At 41.5% G+C, this 18,847-nt stretch overlaps 1 protein-coding gene and 1 long non-coding RNA gene across 5 annotated transcripts in view; one reads left to right on the top strand and one right to left on the bottom strand.

Annotated features, from left to right (window-relative positions):
• Window positions 1-3,522: 3,522 nt before the first annotated feature.
• The window catches only part of LOC120863517, an 81,755-nt gene continuing 66,430 nt past the window's right edge, over window positions 3,523-18,847 (top strand). The window contains exon 1 of the long non-coding RNA XR_005721016.1: window positions 3,523-3,606. This is a non-coding gene — a long non-coding RNA (uncharacterized LOC120863517). The remainder of the gene's footprint in view (window positions 3,607-18,847) is intronic.
• FGF1 (fibroblast growth factor 1) overlaps window positions 7,101-18,847 on the bottom strand; it is a 117,970-nt gene continuing 106,223 nt past the window's right edge. For 3 of the 4 annotated variants that reach the window (XM_040239825.1, XM_040239823.1, XM_040239824.1), the window contains 2 exons: window positions 17,197-17,300; window positions 7,101-10,357 (listed from right to left, as the gene is read on the bottom strand). In XM_040239825.1, coding sequence (XP_040095759.1) covers window positions 10,163-10,357; window positions 17,197-17,300 — 299 coding nt within the window. In that variant the 3' untranslated portion in view covers window positions 7,101-10,162. The remainder of the gene's footprint in view (window positions 10,358-17,196; window positions 17,301-18,847) is intronic. The other variant, XM_040239827.1, reaches the window with a different exon arrangement.

Here is an 18,847-nt window from a genome sequence, read left to right as displayed (position 1 = left end):
AGGGTATTAGATGAATCATTGGGGTCCAGAGTACCCGATGTCAGATCCCCACGTCTTAAGCACTCAGTTGTCTGCCTAGATTTTAGATTAATTTTATGTACAGTGGCAAAGGGAGTCTTTCCGGGGGTGAAGAAGAGGTTTAGGGAGCCAAGTCAGAAGGAGGGGAGTGTGCCATGTTTTATGAGCCATCATTCAACTTTAATACTTGTCAAACAAATCCTTAGTAATTGTGAAATGGAAAACATACAAATCCCACTGCTTGGCTGGGCTTCTTACTTTGCACGAATGCTCCTGAAAAGATTTTTTTTTTTTTAATTTGCAAAAGTCCAGTTAGGGGCACATCTTTGTTTAGAGTGTCACTTTTACCATGCTTGTTAATATCCTAACAACCCCAAAGCAATTAAGGTTTGGGATTCCCCTCCTCTCTTCACCACGGGGCAAACAGGCCATCACTGTCCTGCCAGAAATATGAAAGGTGACCTCATTTATATTTTTCTCTTTGCAGTCCAGTTCACCCATAAGAAGCATCCATAAGAGGTCAATTCTCAACCACCCTAAACCCCTCAAATATTTAGAGCATAGGGTTACACTTTCTGGTTGGTTCAGCAAGGATGGGAATTTTTGAATCTCTGAGTAAGATGGAGTCCAGTTGTAGTGATGTTTATCTTATGACTGAGTCATGAATGGTATACAAATATATATATTTTAAGTAAATAAGAGCATCATTTCTAGAAAGTGTTGGAGACTGGGGAGGATGCTTAGAGGCCCTGGGTTTCTAGCCTTTTCCTGGCCTAGTCCACTTTTCATGTCTTGTTCAGAAATGGTTATGAAATAGGAATTGTGGGGTCAACAGTGAGGCATGAAGTGAAGACAGTGGGAGTTAGGGAGGGGATGACCTGAAACCCCAAAGTCACGAGATTTCCATAGGAGGAGGTTGTTCTTGTTGTTGTTCAGTCACTAAGTCGTGTCCAGATCTTTGTGACCCCATGGACTATCGCCCACCAGGCTACACAGGAGGGGAGAGAGTCAGAGTCTCTGTAGCTCTGAGAGCAGAAATCTACTGAGACCAGCATTGGAGGCAGCACTGGGTGCCCCTGGGATCTGCATCACTGCATTTGCTTTGTATGATTGGTAGCAAACCGGCTCAAAGAATTCATTATACCCTTCAAACAGATGGCTCCTGGGTAACAAGAGGTCCCTTTGTATTGTTTATTCAAGAGCAAACCATGTCTTCTATATCTTTTTTTGTTTTAATTAATTTAATTTTTAATTGTAGGACAATTGCTTTACAGAATTTTGTTGTTTTCTTGTCAAACATCAACATGAATCAGCCATAAGTATACATATATCTCCTCTCTCTTGAGCCTCCCTCCATCTCCCTCCCCTTCCCACCCCTCTAGGTTGATACAGAGCCCCTGTTTGAGTATCCTGAGATATACAGCAAATTCCCATTGCCTATCTGTTTTACATATGGTAATGTAAGTTTCCATGTTACATAGCTCACCCTCTCTTCTCCTCTCCCCATGTCCGTAAGTCTGTTTCCTTTGTCTGTTTCTCCATTGCTGCCCTGCAAGTAAATTCTTCAGTTCCATCTTTCTAGATTCTGTATGTATGTGTTAATATACTATATTTATCTTTCTGACTTCATTCACTGTATAATAGGCTCTAGGTTCATTCACCTCATTAGAACTGACTCAAATGTGTTCCTTTTTATGGCTGCATAATATTCCATTGTGTATGTGTACCACAGCTTCCTAATCCATTCATCTGTTGATGGACACCTAGGTTGCTTCCATGTTCTAGCTATTGTAAATAGTGCTGCTGTGAACAATGGGATGCATGTCTTTTTCAGTTTTGGTTTCCTCACTGTATATGCCTAGGAGTGATTGCTGGGTTGTATAGTGGTTTTATTCCTAGTTCTTTAAGTAATCTCCATACTGTCTTCCATACTGGCTGTATCAATTTGCATTCCCACCAACAGTGCAAGAGGGTTCCCTTTTCTCCACACCCTTTCCAGCATTTACTGTTTGTAGACTTTTTGATGGTGGCCATTCTGACTAGTATGCGTGATCTCTCATTGTAGTTTTGATTTGCATTTCTCTAATAATGAGTGATGTTGAGCACCTTTTCATGTGTTTGTTAGTCATCTGTGTGTCTTCTCTGGAGAAATGTCTGTTTAGGTCTTTCTCCCACTTTTTGATTGGGTTGTTTGTTTTTCTGATATTGAGTTGTATGAGCTGCTTGTATAGTTTCGAAATGAATCCTTTGTCAGTTGTTTCATTTGCTATTATTTTCTCCCATTCTGAGGGTTGTCTTTTCACCTTGTTTTTAGTTTCCTTTGCTGTGCAAAACCTTTTAAGTTTAATCAGATCCCACTTGTTTACTTTTGTTTTTATTTCCATTACTCTAGGAGGTGGGTGTGGAGGATCTTGCTTTGCTTTATGTCATTGAGTGAAGAGCATACCGTGTCTCTGAAAAGACTAAAGTCAAAATACATGAGCCTAGTAGGGTCCAGTCATCTTTGGGAAGGAGATTGGTTGCATTAAGCCAGTGTATTTTAATCTGTGGTTGTGACCCTGAATGCTGTGACCCCATTTAATTGATGTTTGACCAGCATTTTTTAGGGGAATGTAATAGAAAAATCTCAATGTGCATTTCATATACGTAATGTTTTACATTTTTTGGTTTCAATTATGTGAATGTTAAAAGCAATATATGTACTATGTTAGAAAATGGGATAGAAAATGTAGTTCTTATAGTTGCTTAAGCTCCAAAAAGTAGAAAACTACTACTTTAGGCAACTTTAGAAGGAAAAGGAGGGATCGATTGTGATACATAACTCACAGAGGGAGCAAACATCACCCAACTGTTTTTTATAGTTACATGTACACGTGAGCATGCATGCATGTGCGAGTGTGTGCATATGTTTGCATATGTGTGAGGGTGAGTGTGTGTGATCTGATTCTGTCACAGTGTCTTGGATGCGGTGTTCTTCCTCCCAAGAATAAGAAGTCATAAGATTTTGTTGTTCAGTCGCTCAGTCACGTTTGACTCTTTACGACCCCATGGACTGCAGCATGCCTGGCTTCCCTGTCCTTCATCATCTCCTGGAGTTTGCTCAAACTTATGTCCATTGAGTTGATGATACCATCCAACCCATCTCATCCTCTGTCACCTCCTTCTCCTCCTGCCCTCAATCTTTCCCAGCATCACGGTCTTTTCCAGTGAGTCAGCTCTTTGCATCAGGTGGCCAAAGTATTGGAGCTTCAGATTTAGCATCAGTCTTTTTAATGAGCATTCAGGGTTACTTTCCTTTAGGATTGACTGGTTTGATCTCCCTGCAGTCCAAGGGACTCCTAAGAGTCTTCTCCAACACCACAGTTCAAAAGCATCAATTCTTTGACATTCAGTCTTCTTTATGGGCCAGCTCTCATGTCCCTACATGACTACTGAAAAATCCTAGCTTTGACTATATGGACTTAGGAGTTTATTTAAGGAGATGTTTTTTATGTGTTAATTTCAGAAAATCCAATGGGCAGACCTCTAACCCCACATCAAGGTTCTGGAAGATGCAAGAGATGCTCTTCTTTCCATTGACTGAAAATTGTAAGTATAGCCTTAAAATTTTTTTCAAGTTACTGTATCTTTGCCAAGTGCAAGCTGGTTAGCTTTTTAATAGTAGCATAATTTTGCATGCTACGATGAAGAATTAGTGTTGCAGGGCCACCCCAGACAGGTCATAGTGGAGAGTTCTGACAAAAAGTGGTCCACTGAAGTAGGAAATGGCAAAACACTCCCGTATTCTTGCCTCGAGAACCCCATGAAAAGTATGAAAAGGCAAAAAGATATGACATCAGAAGATGAGCGCCACCCCCCCAGGTTGGTAGGTGTCCAATATGCTACTGAGAAGGAGTGAAATAAGTACAAAAAGAATGAAAAGTCTGGGCCAAAGAGGAAATGATGCTCGGTTGTGGATGTATCTGGTGGTGAAAGTTAAGTTCAGTGCTGTAAAGAACAATATTGCATAGGAACCTGGAATGTTAGGTACATGAATCAAGGTAATTTGGAAGTGGTCAAACAGGAGATGGCAAGAGTGAACACTGACATTTTAGGAATCAGTGAACTAAAATGGATGAGAATGGGTGAATTTAATTCGGATGACCATTATATCTACTACTGTGGCCAAAATCCTTTAGAAGGAATGGACTACCCCCCATAGTCAACAAGAGAGTCTGTAATGCAATCTCAAAAATGACAGAATGATCTCAGTTCATTTCCAAGGCAAATCATTTGACATCACAGTAATTCAAGTCTATACCCCAACCAGGTTCTAATGTCAAAGAAGCTGATGTTCACCAGTTCTCTGAAGACCTATAAGACCTTCTAGAACTAACATCAAAAAAAGATGTTCTTTCATCATAGGCGATTGGAAATCAAAAGTAGGAAATCAAGAGATACCTGGAGTAATAGACAAGTTTGGCCTTGGAGTACAAAATGAAGGAGGGCAAAGGCTAACAGTATTGTCAGGAGAACACACTGGTCATAGCAAACACCCTCTTCCAACAACCCAAGGGATGACTCTACCCATGGACATCACCAAATGGTCAATATAGAAATCAGATTGATGATATTCTTTGCAGCTGAAGATGGAGAAGCTTTATATAAAAAGAAGGCCTGGAGTGGACTGTGGCTCATATCATGAACTCCTTATTGCAAAATTCAGGCTTAAATTGAAGAAAGTAGGGAAAACCACTAGGCCATTCAGGTATGACCTGAATCAAATCTCTTATGATTAAACAGTAGAGGTGGTGAATAGATTCAAGGGATTAGATCTGATAGACAGAGTGCCCGAAGAACTGTGGGTGGAGGTTTGTAACATTGTACAGTAGATGGTGACCAAAATCATCCCGAAGAAAGAGAAATGCAAGATGACAAATTGGTTGTCTGAGGAGACCTTAAAAATAACTGAGAAAAGAAGTGAAAGGCAAAGGAGAAAGGGAAAGATATACCCAGCCTAATGCAGAGTTCCAAAAATAGCCAGGAGAGATAAGAAAGCCTTCTTAAGTGAACAATGCAAAGAAATAGAGGAAAACAATAAAATGGGAAAGGCTGGAGATCTCTTCAAGAAAATTGGAGATACCAAAGGACCATTTTTTTACTAGAATGGGCACAATAAAGGACCTAACAGAAGCAGAACATATTAAGAAGAGGTGGCAAGAGTATACAGAAGAACTATACAAAAAGGTCTTAATGACCTGGATAACCATGATGGTGTGGTCACTCACCTAGAACCAGACATTTTGAAGTGTGAAGTCAAGTGTGCCTTAGGAAGCATTACTACAAGCAAAGCTAGTGGAGATGATGGAATTCCAGCTGAGCTACTTCAAATCCTGAAAGATGATGCTGTGAAAGTGCTGCACTGCATATGTCTGCAAATTTGGGAAACTCAGCAGTGGCCACAGTACTGGAAAAGGTCAGTTTTCATTCCAGCCCCGAAAAAGAGCAATGCCAAAGAGTGTTCAAACCATCATGTAATGTGCTCATTTCACATGCCAGCAAGGTAATGCTCAAAATCCTTCAAGCTAGGCTTCAATGGTACATGAACCGAAAACTTCCAGATATATCGAAGTAGCTTTAGGAAAGACAGAAACCAGAGATCAAATTTCCAATATCCACTGGATCATAGAAAAAGCAAGGGAATTCCAGAAAAACATCTACTTCTGCTTCATTGACTATGCTAAAGCCTTTTACTGTGTGGATCACAACAAACTGAGGAAAATTCTTAAAAAGTTGGGAATACCAGACCATCTTACCTGCCTCCTGCAGAACTTGTATGCAAGTCAAGAAGCAACAGTTAGAACTGGACATAGAACAATGGACTTGCTCCAACTTGGGACAGGAGTACATCAAGGCTGTATATTGTCACCCTGCTTATTTTACTTATATGCACAGTACCTCATGCGAAGTGCCAGGCTGGATGAATCATAAGCTGAAATCAAGATTGCCGGGAAAAATATCAACAATCTCAAATACGCAGATGATGCCACTCTAATGGAAGAAAGTGAAGAGGAACTAAAGAGCCTCTTGTTGAGGGTCAAAAAGAGGCGCGTGAAAAAGCTGGTTTAAAACTCAGCATTCAAAAAACTAAGATCATGGCATCAGAAAACTAACTTCATGGCAAATAGATGAGAAAAAGTGGAAACAGTGACTAATTTTATTTTCTTGGGCTCCAGAATTACTGCTGATGGTCAGTTTCATGAAATTCACTTTCATGACTACAGACATGAAAGTAAAAAATGCTTGCTCCTTGGAAGAAAAGCTATGACAGACCTAGACTGCATATTATAAAGCAGAGACATCACTTTGCTGACAGAGATCCATATAATCAAAGGTATGGTTTTTCCAGTAGTCATGAGCAGATGTGCTAGTTGGACCATAAAGAGAAGGCTGAGTGCCTAAGAATTGGTGCTTTTGAACGGTAGTGCTAGAGAAGATTCTTGAGAGTACATTGAACTGTAAGGAGATTGAATCAGTCAATCCTAAAAGAATCAATCCTCAATATTCATTAAAAAGACTGATGCTAAAGCTGAAGCTCCAGTACTTTGGCCACCTGAGCCTACTCATTGGAAAATACTCTGATGCTGGGAAAGGTGGAGGGCAAGAGAAAAAGGGGGCAACAGAGGGATGAGAAGGGGTGACGGATGAGATGATTGGATGGCATCACTGACTCAGTGGACATGAGTTTGAGCAAACTCTGGGAGATAGTGAAGGACAGGAAAGCCTGGGGTGCTTCAGTTTATGGGATCACAAAGAGTCAGACACAACTTAGCAACTCAACAACAACAACAAGTTAGTAATGGTCCTTGGCTCTTCAGGGGGCAAATTTCCTGCATATATTTCCCTAATGGATCCCTGGAGAAGCTCCGTTATTGCCTTAGGTTTCCAAACAAAATGAAAAAATGTTTTTCCTATTAACCTTCAAAGTCTCATATCTGATAACAAGCTAAGTGTAGGAAACAAAGCATCCAGAGCTCATTGATGCCGGCTAAGTCCTTGCACAGGAAATGAGACACGGTGACGTTCAAAAACTGAGAGAAAAGTTTTCGCCTATAAGTGTAACATTTACTAATATTTTTAAGGTGCAAAAAAATAGAGACAGTGATGTGAATGACAGGCATCTTCTTCTGAGGTCTGCTTTGCACCGCAGGAACTTGATCGGTTTAAGCAGTATGCTTTACAAGGCTGAGGACCTGGGCTCCATCTCCTCCAGCACAAAGCATGGACCCTTATCTTCAGTAACATGGGATGCTCTAGAAGTCAGTTTTTTGTAAGTCCACATGGTTAGCCATAGGAGGCTTTAATTATCACCCCTTCTGAGGAAACAGATTTCCACCACCTCCACCATCACATTGAAAACAATCAGAAGTGTATACACTCCTGATGCTTTGTACAGAATGCCAGGCAACTCGTAGCAGTTGGCTTGAAAATGAATCCACATGACAGGCAGATGACTCCGCAACTTTCTCACGGGAGAGAGAGAGCAACAAGAATGCTCCAAGCTTGAGGAACGAGTACATGTTCAAAACAGCACAGGGAACTGCCACCCACTTCCTTCATATAGATTCGGAAGGCCTTTTTTATTGATTTGAAGGTTATCTCCCTGAACTGACATTGTTCTGCAATTGCAGTGTTAGGTTTACCTGGCCATACCCTGACACTTTGATAGAGGGTTATCTCAAGCTGGGGGTTGCTAATTCTTCCAAAACATTGGTTTCTGGGAGTTGTTTATTCAGCAGTAATCTATAGATTCTCTGGTCTTTACTTGACTTAAAGAAATGAATCCTCAGCATTTTTCATTATAAACATTATATAATGCCCTGGGAGAGAATACAGCAGCAAACCAGGCAGACAATGTTCCCAGGGGCGCTAGGACCCAGTAAAATGCCTGGCACACCTTTGGCACTTACTCGTTGAGCGAATACATGAGTAACGACTGGGCTGAGCTTGTCAAGTTCACAGTAATGTTTCTTCTCAATGCTTTGGGTCTTTGCAACCACAGACTTCTGTCTCATCTTTTAGCCACGGTTTTAATTTTTCTTGGCCAATGTTATACTTGAATTTGATTCATAAACTAAAAATTATGGATCATTATAAATATCTTAGAATTTCTCACTGGGTACCTTTTCCTGGCCAAATCTTTATAGTCAAGAGATGTCAAGCCACACTGCACTATCCCCAACTTCCCTGCAAAGACTTACAGGGAAGACTTAAAATAAAATTGTCTTATCCAAGTTACAAAAACAGAAAAAGTTATGAAATGTTCTGCTGTACAAATGCAGAATTATATTAATAACGTAGTGTTAACTTAGTTGCTCAATTGTAGTATCATGCTGAACTTTCACATACTGCCATTCTTCTTATTCAGAATAGTTCAATTACTAAGGAATTACCTTTCAATTAATAATTACTGAAAATCACTATAAGACATCAGTTTTTATACACAATTATATCATTGGTCGAGAGTCCCCATTTTCAATAGAAACTTTATAACACCACAGTGAAAAACAAAGAGAAATCTCATTTTCTAAGGTAAATGTAGTAGTCTAAGTAGTAGATAATTAAGGAGCTTATATAGCATATGCTATTATTACCATTCTCAGTGGCTGAATACTAATCCGTTTAACTGCCTTTGAGCTATATATTTTTAAATATGAGTAAAAGGTACAATCTCACAGTAAGTTTAAATGGCTTATTAAAGGCCTTTACATGGCAACAGTGTCATGTCAGAGATGAATGGTGTTTCTAATTTGCTAGCCACTTGGGTCAAGTTTTCTTGAAGCAGGAAGCATATTTATATAAGTAATCATCACACAAACAGCCTTTTGGGAAAAGCTGTTTGTGAGGGTTTAACATTTTTGAAGTATGCTTTTGTATATCTTCTAAATGGGCATTTTATGGGCATCAGGCCAAAGCGCTTTGAACCCACAATCCTTAACTCAAGCATAACTGCCTGAGTGCAGGAAGATCCATGGAGCATGAGGTCTGGGTTTGAGCCCCCTTATATTTGAATAACACTTTCAGGGACCTTGCTATTTAATGTGTGGGGGTGGAGTGGATAGGCAGCAGCATCTGCAGCACCTAGGAGCTTGTAAGAAATGGGAAGACTCCACTGCAGACTCACTGAACCATAATCTGCAGTCAAAACAAGATGCTCTATGGTTTGTAAGCAGTGCCCCAGGACCCCCAAACCTGTACTTTCTCATGCCCACAAACAGGTCATGGTGTCCCTTTCTCTTTCCTTCTCATTTCTAGAATATCCTTTTTGGAGAATAACATCCTCTCAGCCCATGCTTCCCCTATCTTATCACTCCCACACCCACTCCCCAGACCCAAATGAATTTCCCAACACCTGACAACCTGATTTTTATCAAGAATCCACTTCTGCTCTCTACCTGACATCATCCAAGGGCTTCCTGCTGCTGAATAACCAGGGGGAAGTCAAGGCATTGTAACAGCTCCTAAGGCTGTGCCTTCATTCTGCTCTCCTGTGCCTGAGCCTCCCACAATCCTCCCAGTGGGATTGTGCACTGAAATCCCACTCGAATCCAGTCAGCCTCCCCTTGCCACTGGAATCCCTTCTGTTCTTGAGAGGGGATTTCTTTATCCATGTTTCCACTCATGGAAAGCTGCCTTCCTCCAACCTAGCCATCAACTTTGCTGCTGACATTCGTGATGGATTGAAAGGATGAAAGGGAATCATGCCAGATGTTTGCGGGACTCACAGGCAGGGTTTACTCTGTAGAGGGAATTGCATGCAGTTACTCCCAACCCACTTGGCAGCCCCCTGCTCATACTTCATTTGGCCCCACCCATGCATCGAGAGGCTCAGCCAGCAGCAGATGCCCAGAGGCAACTGGACTTCCAAACCAGATCCAGACTGGCCAGCCAGCTGGCCCCTAAAATCCATTTGGTCCCTCAGTTCCAAACTGCCAGGGCAAAGGGCTCTAAAAATAGTGAACTGGGCATGTAGAAGCGCATTACGGGTTTAGGCTCTGTGGGCCAGGGGTTAGCATGGCCAATGGTAAAGGGTACAATCTGGGGTCAGCCAGGTGAGGACCCCTTCAGATTCCTCTGGAGTGGTCAGCACCCAGAACAGATTTCTTTAATCAGAGGAGACTGGCAGGGGGAGAAACAAGATGGCTTTCTGGCCGAAGTGAGTCCGAGGACCGAGTTTGGAGCTTCCGTTCTTCTTGAGACCAATGAACCAATTCTTCTCTGCATGCTTCTTGGATGTGTAGGTGTTATAATGGTTTTCCTCCAGCCTTTCCAGGAACAAACATTCCTCACTGGGTGTTTGCTAAAAAAAATAATAAAACCAGAGAGAGTAGAATAATTAGTGAGTGGTTTTCGATGGGGTTCCTCTGTTTACTAGTTGTGTGACCTTGGGCAAGTTAGTGAGGCTCTCTGTGCTTCACTTTTTTTGTTCAGTGAAGCAAATACTGGGAAAATAATGGAACCTGTGTCTGAGGCTAGAAATGAGGACTTCAGTGAGCCTTCAGTGTGTGTCTGCTGTTATGCAAGCTCTTCTCGTGTCTGTTGTGCTCAGGACCCTGCACTCTCCCATGGAGGAAATCCTGAATGACTTTAAGTACCTCAAGGACAGGGCTGAATCTTTTGTTTTTGTGGAGACCTGACACCTAGGTTTGACCGTGAAAAACATCCAAAAGAGGTGAAACCAGATTGTGATGCTGTGGGACGTTCTTAAGTGTGATCCTGAAGAGTAAATGAAAACCTGCCAATTTTACTTTATACCCTGGTGGTTTTCACTAACAACATCAGGATTTTACTTTAGTGCTATTATGAACATGCTGCTGCTGTGCTGCTAAGTTGCTTCAGTCGTGTCCTACTCTGAGCGACCCGATAGATGACAGCCCTTCAGGCTTCCCCGTCCCTGGGATTCTCAAGGCAAGAACACTGGAGTGGGTTGCCATTTCCTTCTCCAATGCATGAAAGTGAAAAGTGAAAGTGAAGTCACTCAGTCATGTCCGACTCTTCCTGACCCCATGGACTGCAGCCTACCAGGCTCCTCCGTCCATGGGATTCTCCATGCAAGAGTACTGGAGTGGGGTGCCATTGCTTTCTCCATATGAACATGAGTGCACAAAATATGTCTTAAGCACAAAATATGTCCTGGAGCGTAAAGGGTTGTGTTTGTTTTTGTTTTTAATGAAAATAACTTTATTTTTTGCTACTTATCAAAAGAATGGTACTTGTAAAAATCACAGCTTCACTTTAAAAACAGAAAGAAAAAAATCACCCCAAAGCATACCCATTCAGATATAGGCATCTGTTAATAGTTGATGAACTTCCTTCCATACATCTTTATGTATGAGCATACAGAGACATAGATAGGCCATATGGATGTAGATTTAGGATGTTATCAAAATGGCCTATTATCTCTGCTGTTTTAAAAATGGGTGATAAACCTATGAAAACATTTAATCTCACTAGCAAGAAGATGCAAATTAAAAAATGATTTAACTTATGTTGGTTATAATAATCTTAAAAAGATTTACAAGGCTTAGTATTGGGGACAGTGTGGGAAATAGGCACTTTTACACACTGTTGGTGAGATAAATTGGTGGAAACTTTTTGAGGGGACTTTTGCATATGCTGAAGCTGAAACTCCAATACTTTAACCGCCTGATGTGAAGAACTGACTCATTAAAAAAGACCCTGATGCTGGGAAAGATTGAAGGCAGGAGGAGAAGGGGATGAAGAGGATGAGATGATTGGATGGCATCACCGACTCGATGGACATGAGATTGAGCAAGCTCTGGGAGTTGGTAATAGACCAGGATGCCTGGCCTGCTGCAGTCCATGGGGTTGCAAAAAGTTGGACATGACTGAGTGACTGAATTGAACTTGCATATGCATCAAAATTTAAAGTATGCATTACCCTTGACTCAGGGATTTCCCTTCTACTGATTGACACTGCTAAGATAGTTGAGCCAGTGTAAAACTATATTTTCAAAAGATGTTCTTTAATATTGGCTATAATGATAACATGGGTAACAATGTAAATACCCATGGAATGGTGATTGGTTAAGTGGAGGGCGGTATATCCACATGAAAGGATCCAATGCAACTGTCAGTTTATTAATTGGATAGTTAAAACATTTTAAATTGTGCATTTACACTGAAAATATCTACCAACAATTACTTTTCTTTTTTTTACTAAAATGCATTTTAGAATGGGAGGAATTCCAGTTCTTGGCAGTTTCTATTTGTCAAGATTTTAGAATACGTTTATTATGTTTGGACATAAGACAGGAGTTTTAAAATACATGTGCTCTGTATTGACTTAGCTCCAATTCCAAGTCATGTGATGTCTATATTATCTCTTCACTCAGCAGTGGTTGGCAAGTCCCTTTCTGGTGGTTTCCAATCCTATTGTTTATTCTCTATTGGTGAGCATGTTTGTCTGTATAGACTGTCAGTCCTACTGAGGAAAGAGATGGAATCTTGTCAGCCTTGTGTCTCCTCCCCAACACAGAGAATTTGCACATAAGAGGTGCTCACCAAGTAGGTGATGAATGTACTTTCATTCTTGAGTTCATTTAAAGTATTCAGTAAGGTTATCTCTGATTAGTAAGGAACTACGTAAAAGGATTATACAGTGAAAGTGACAAATAGATTCAAGGGATTAGATCTCATAGACAGAATGCCAGAAGAACTATGGATGGAAGTTCCTAACATTGTATACGAGGCGGTGATCAAAACCATTCCCAAGAAAAAGAAATGCAAAAAGGGAAAATGGTTGTCTGAGGAGGACTTACAAATAGCTGAGAAAGAAGAGAAGTGAAAGGCAGTGAGAAAAGGAAAGATATAAGCATCTGAATGCAGAGTTCCAAAGAATAGCAAAGAGAGATAAGAAAGCCCATCTAAGTGATCATGCAAAGAAATAGAGGAAAACAATAGAATGGGGAAGACTAGAGATCTCTTCAAGAAAATAGAGATACCAAGGGAACATTTCATGCAAAGATGGGTACAATAAAGGACAAAAATGGTATGGACCTAACAGAAGCAAAAGATATTAAGAAGAGGTGGCAAGAATACACAGAAAAACTATACAAAAAAGATTTTCATGACCCAGATAACCACGATGGTGTGATCACTCACCTAGAGCCAGACATTTTTGAGTGTGAAGTCAAGTGGGCCTTAGGAAGTATCACTATGAACAAAGCTAGTGGAGGTGTTGGAATTCCAGCTGAGCTGTTTCAAATCCTAAAAGATGATGTTGTGAAAATGCTGCACTCAATATGTCAGCAAATTTGGAAAACTCAGCAGTGGCCATAGGACTGGAAGAGGTCAGTTTTCATTCCAATCCCAAAGAAGGGCAATGCCAAAGAATGTTCAAACTACCTCATAGTTGCACTCATTTCACATGCTAGCAAAGTAATGCTCAAAATTCTCCAAGCGAGGCTTCAACAGTACGTGAACCAAGAAATTCCAGATGTACAAGCTGGATTTAGAAAAGGCAAAGGAACCAGAGATCAAATTGCCAACATCCATTGGAACATAGAAAAAGCAAGAGAATTCCAGAAAAACATATACTTCTGCTTCATTGACTGTGCTAAAGTCTTTGATTGTATGGATCACAACAAACTGTGGAAAATTCTTAAAGAAAGTGGAATACCAGACCACCTTACCTGTCTCCTAAGAAATCTGTATGCAGGTCAAGAAGCAACAGTTGGAACCAGACATAGAACGGACTGGTTCCAAATTGGGAAAGGAGTACATCAAGGTTGTATATTGTCACCCTGCTTATTTTACTTATAAGAAGTACTTCATGTGCAGTTCGGGCTGGATGAAGCACAAGCTGGAATCAAGATTGCTGGGAAAAATATCAATAACCTCAGATATGCAGATGACACTACACTTATGGAAGAAAGTGAAGAAGAATTAAAGATCCTCTTGATGAAGGTGAAAGAAGAGAGTGAAAAAGCTGGCTTAAAACTCGACATTCAAAAAACTAAGATCATGGGATCCAGTCCCACCACTTCATGGCAAGTAGATGGAGAAACAATGGAAACAGTGACTGACGTTATTTTCTTGGGCTCCAAAATCACTGCAGATGGTGACTGCAGCCATGAAATTTAAAGACACTTGCTCCTTGGAAGAAAAGCTATAACAAACCTAGACAGCATATTAAAAACCAAAGACATTGCCTTGCCAACAAAGGTCCCATCAAGTCAAAGCTATGGTTTTTCCAGTAGTCATGTGCAGATGTGAGAGTTAGACCATAAAGAGAAGGCCGAGTGCCTAGAGTTGGTGCTTTTGAACTGTAGTGCTGGAGAAGATTGAGAGTCCCTTGAACCATAAGGAAATCCAGTCAATCCTAAAGGAAATCAGCCCTGAATATTCATTAAAAAGACTGATGCTAAAGCTGAAGCTCCAATACTTTGTCCACTTGATACAATGAACCTACTCATTGGAAAATACCTGATGCTGGGAAAGATTGAGAGCCAGAGAAGAGGGCCACAGAGGACGAGATGGTTGGATGGCATCACTGACTTAATGGACGTGAGTTTGAGCAAACTCCTGGAGATGGTGAAGGACAGGAAAGCCCGGCATGCTACAGTCCACGGGGCTGCAAAGAGTTGGACACGACTGAGTGACTGAACAACAACAACAGTGTAACAGGAGGTGTTCTGCTCCTTATTCATCTGTAGCCTAGTGCAGTGACAGCTGGGTGAGACACTTTAGACCATTTAGGAACAAGATAGGATATAGATGTAATATTTGATTAGGTGACTCTGCTGCCTCTGGAGGAACTTGCCCAGACATTAGTCTGGTGCACATCGTCGGGGTGGGAGGAGGTTGGCAGTGTTGGACCCAGGTGGGTTATCCACTCTCCTGCAGGGAGGAGTCAGCCTATGACAGCCCTCCGTGGGTGTCAGGCCTGGGTGCTGTGATGAAGCTGAGCATGGCCACGTCCCCCACCTGATGTGTCTGTTACACAAGAGCAGCTGACACACACAGAATTGCTGAGTCACAGGCTGAGTCAGAGGCCAAATTGGAGATGCTCTATCTGTGCTTCAACCAGGATTTGTCAGCACTTACTGTGCACTTCGTGCAGTGCCATAGGCCTGAGGATTAACAGCTGATTCATGCCTGTTGTTCTAGTTAATTTTTTATATTTAGCATGAAAAAGAATGAAGTGAAAGTGTTAGTCACTCAGTCATGTCTGACTCTTTGTAACCCCATGTCATGCTTTCCCCCAATTACGTAGGCGATGGATACCCACTATAGAAAATTTGGAAAATACAAAAAAGCACTCACGTATTATAAAGTCATCCATTCACCATTCCCAAAGATAAATATATTAATGTTTTTTAGAGCCTTTCAAACTTAAAAAAAATAAATATGTACTTTCCACATATAAAAATTTGTATCTGGATAAATGAATACCTACTATTGGCTAAGAGCATGGGGCAGAGCTCTGAGATATTTTAGAACTTTGCTTCATCAATGAAGGCAGATGAAAATTCATATTCTTAGGAATATGAAAATGGTGATATATTAAGATCAGCCTGGGCATATTTCAGGTGAATCAGTGACATCCAAAACTATGGTTAGAGAAGCAGGTGTTTCAGTCCTAGAGGAAATGGAATTTAGGCGCATTCTCCGTCAAAGTTTTATACAAGTAAGAGAAGGTTATAATAAACATCAGTATTGACTTAAAGAAAAGCCATAAAACTGTAACGTATAACGTGATAATGAAGGTAAGGAATTTGTAAAGCAGTTGCCTTACAGCTGTCATTGCTCTGTGTGTGTGGATTCTGTGTGTTGTCTCTCTGAGTCTCCTGACCTATGTAAGTATGCGGTAATTACTGTTCATTACTGTCCTTGCTTCAGATAAGGCTCAGAGTAGGTGAGTAACTTGCCAAACTGGCAGAGTTACGAGTCTGAGACTGATTGATGGATTGGTCTATTGATTTCATTACAGATTGGAAGATCTGCCTTAAAAAAAAATCTACTCTCACTTCCAGTGACTGCCTAGCTCCAAACCCTTTCAAGTTGTCCAAATCAATCTGTATTTCAGCAAACAGCCTACAGGAGTTAGCTGTTCCTCCAATGGTCTCATCTGCTGAGCCCTAGTGGGCAGCATGAAAAAGATGAACTGTGTTTAGACCCCAAGCCCTAGCTGAAATTCCAGCTTCAAGAAAAAGTGTGAATTGCCACTTGGCAATTTGATTTAAGTTAAAGGGAGCCCTGGACTGAAATTCCCCTGCTGGCTGCCTTTTGGTAGATGTCTTCATAAAAGGGAAGAAGGGGGTTTGGTGAAGCCTTAATGTTCAGTTGTTAGGCTACAGAGAAGGGATTATTGAAATCCAGAAATAATTTGCAAAAGGTGCAGCCATTGGCTTTAGCTCTCTTTCAATTCAAATCGTTTACCAGAGATACGAATAGGGACAAAATCAAATTGCCCTTGTTTCCTTCCTTTCTCACAAAGATCAATATGTACTGAGTCAGACATGTATAAAGCCTTAAGTAAAAGAGGGAAGGAGAAGGATTTTAGCCACTGGATAAGCTCTTGGATCGTGCTTCTCCAGGGCAGGGATGTTACCCTCCCCACTCCCACCCCCTACCTGCCTCTCACCCCTGTACCCAACTGCACTTACACACAGGAGGCATTACTACATGTTTGTTGAATTAACTTATTAAACTTTTTATCCTTTTAGGTGACCCTTCCAGAATAAAAGGACTGTTCTAAAAGTTTTATGTATGACGTATCAACTGTGCGAGTCTGGGCTCTGCAGTTTTTATAAAAAGCGTAAGAGACATACCTATATAACCCATGGCACACGCTCAGGAAGCAGTTTTGGAATGAATGAATGAATGAAGTGGGATTGGGTATTCTGGAGCAAGTGACTGGATGAGTTACTAAAATTTCAATCAATGTTTTCTCTTTGTCTATGTGATAATATGTTGGAGTATTTTGAGAGAATACCGCAAGAAACTCTTATGTTTGTGCCTAAAATAAGGCAGTGTGGAGGGTGGGAATCCTGCTGGAAAAAATAACAAACAGAGACTAATTGATGCTTTATAGTTTGCATCACTCCATGTAACAAGATTTCTGGAAACCTCAAACCTTGGCTGAGTCTGGAAGCATGTCAGCCACATACTTACTGAGCCGTACAAAAGCCCGTTGGTGTCCATGGCCAAGAACCGGCCAGTCTCCGTACTCTTAATATACACCTCCCCTATGCTTTCCGCAAAGAGCTGCAGCTGAACTGAAATAAAAATAACACGAGCAAAAGTAAATAAACACTAAGCTTTTGCCGATAGAGTCTGGCAGCCAGGACAGTTAGCCACGGAAAATTCTGCTCATTCATCTCACAGAGCCCTCAAGGATGAGCCTCATATTAATCAAAACATAGAAATACAGTTCCTTTTTCTTTGCCCTCCAAAGAAAGCCGTCTGTTGGGAGTCATGTTCTCGAGGGAAGGAGAGGTGGTGGCAGGCTCGCCCACCCGTCTCTGCCTCGTTTGTGACCCCAAATGCACTTCACAGGGCAGGGTCAGGGGAGGAAGCTCATTCACTTCCCTGGATCCAGCATCCCAGCAAGCGATCTTGGGGTACCATAGAGTCAGCAGCTGGCCAGCCTGAGGCTGTTCAGCTTCAGTTCTCAACCTGCTTTGGCAGGAGTGCTGGGAAGGCCTGGGCCTTCCTTTCATGGGTGCTTTTCATGGACAGATTGTTATTTTTCAGAATCTAATAATGTTATTTTCCCAGATGGAAGAGGTTCCCAGAAGTTATTGGCACATATGAAACTCAAGGAGCTTACCCACGATGAAGTTAAGTCAAGCCCCTGCCTCTATGGCAACCCCACTCGGGTACTGGTAGAGGGGAAATCCTGACCTCTGACAGGGAGAATGAAGAAGTTACCTGGGATGGGAGTGGTGGTTCTCAACTGGGGATGATTTTGTTCTGTAGGGGACAGGTAGCCATGTCTGTAGACTCTTTTGGTTGTCCGAGCTAGGGTGGGATAGTGCTACTCACATCTAGCAAGTAGAAGCCAGGCATACTGCTCAACATCCTACAGTGCCCAGGGAACCCCTTCATAGCAAGGAATTATTCGGCCCCAAAAGTCAGTAATGCCAAGGTTGGGAAACACTGAGGTTAAGGGTAAAGACTGAGATGCTCTGAGTTACCTCCTCTCCAGTTACACTGACTTATACTCCCATGGTGCCTTGCCCACTTCGGGACAATTTCATTGGTCCTAACCATTGTTATGATTAGGAGTGAAATCTGGACTGGGGACCACTGAGCATCCAACAGTTCTTTGGGAGTCAGCTGACCTCTCTAAGGGTCGACTTTGTCAGAGGCCAAGGTACAGGGGATGCTAGAAGGAACACAGGCCTTCAGTTTGAACCCCTAGGCCCCTCATTGCTTTTTTTTGTTTTCATTTTTTATTTGATTTCTTAGAAATGTATTCCCACGTTTCATACTTGGAAACACAGAGGAGGAGGTGGTGAATGTCTTCCTTCTGCCCCTTCCAACCTCTTGCTCCCAATTGATGGGGGTCAAGACAGACAGGGATCCTTGCCCTTCCCCTGGGATACATTCTCCTGGGTAGACAGAGACAAACAAGTAAACTCCTCCTAGGTATATTTTGAGTGTGTTGTTCTAGAGAGATTTTATGCATGAGAAATAGATTTTATCCCTCCTGTCTTTTTGTTTTTTCCTACACAAATGGTGAGATACCCTACAGTCCTGTACCTGTGTTTTTCAGTTAAAACTGACTGGAAATCTTTGCACTGAAGCAGTGAAGGAGTTA

The sequence above is a fragment of the Oryx dammah genome, unplaced genomic scaffold, assembly GCF_014754425.2.
Source record: "Oryx dammah isolate SB20612 unplaced genomic scaffold, SCBI_Odam_1.1 HiC_scaffold_5, whole genome shotgun sequence".
NCBI classification, from domain to species: Eukaryota; Metazoa; Chordata; class Mammalia; order Artiodactyla; family Bovidae; genus Oryx; species Oryx dammah.
This window is presented reverse-complemented; position numbering and strand designations above follow the sequence as displayed.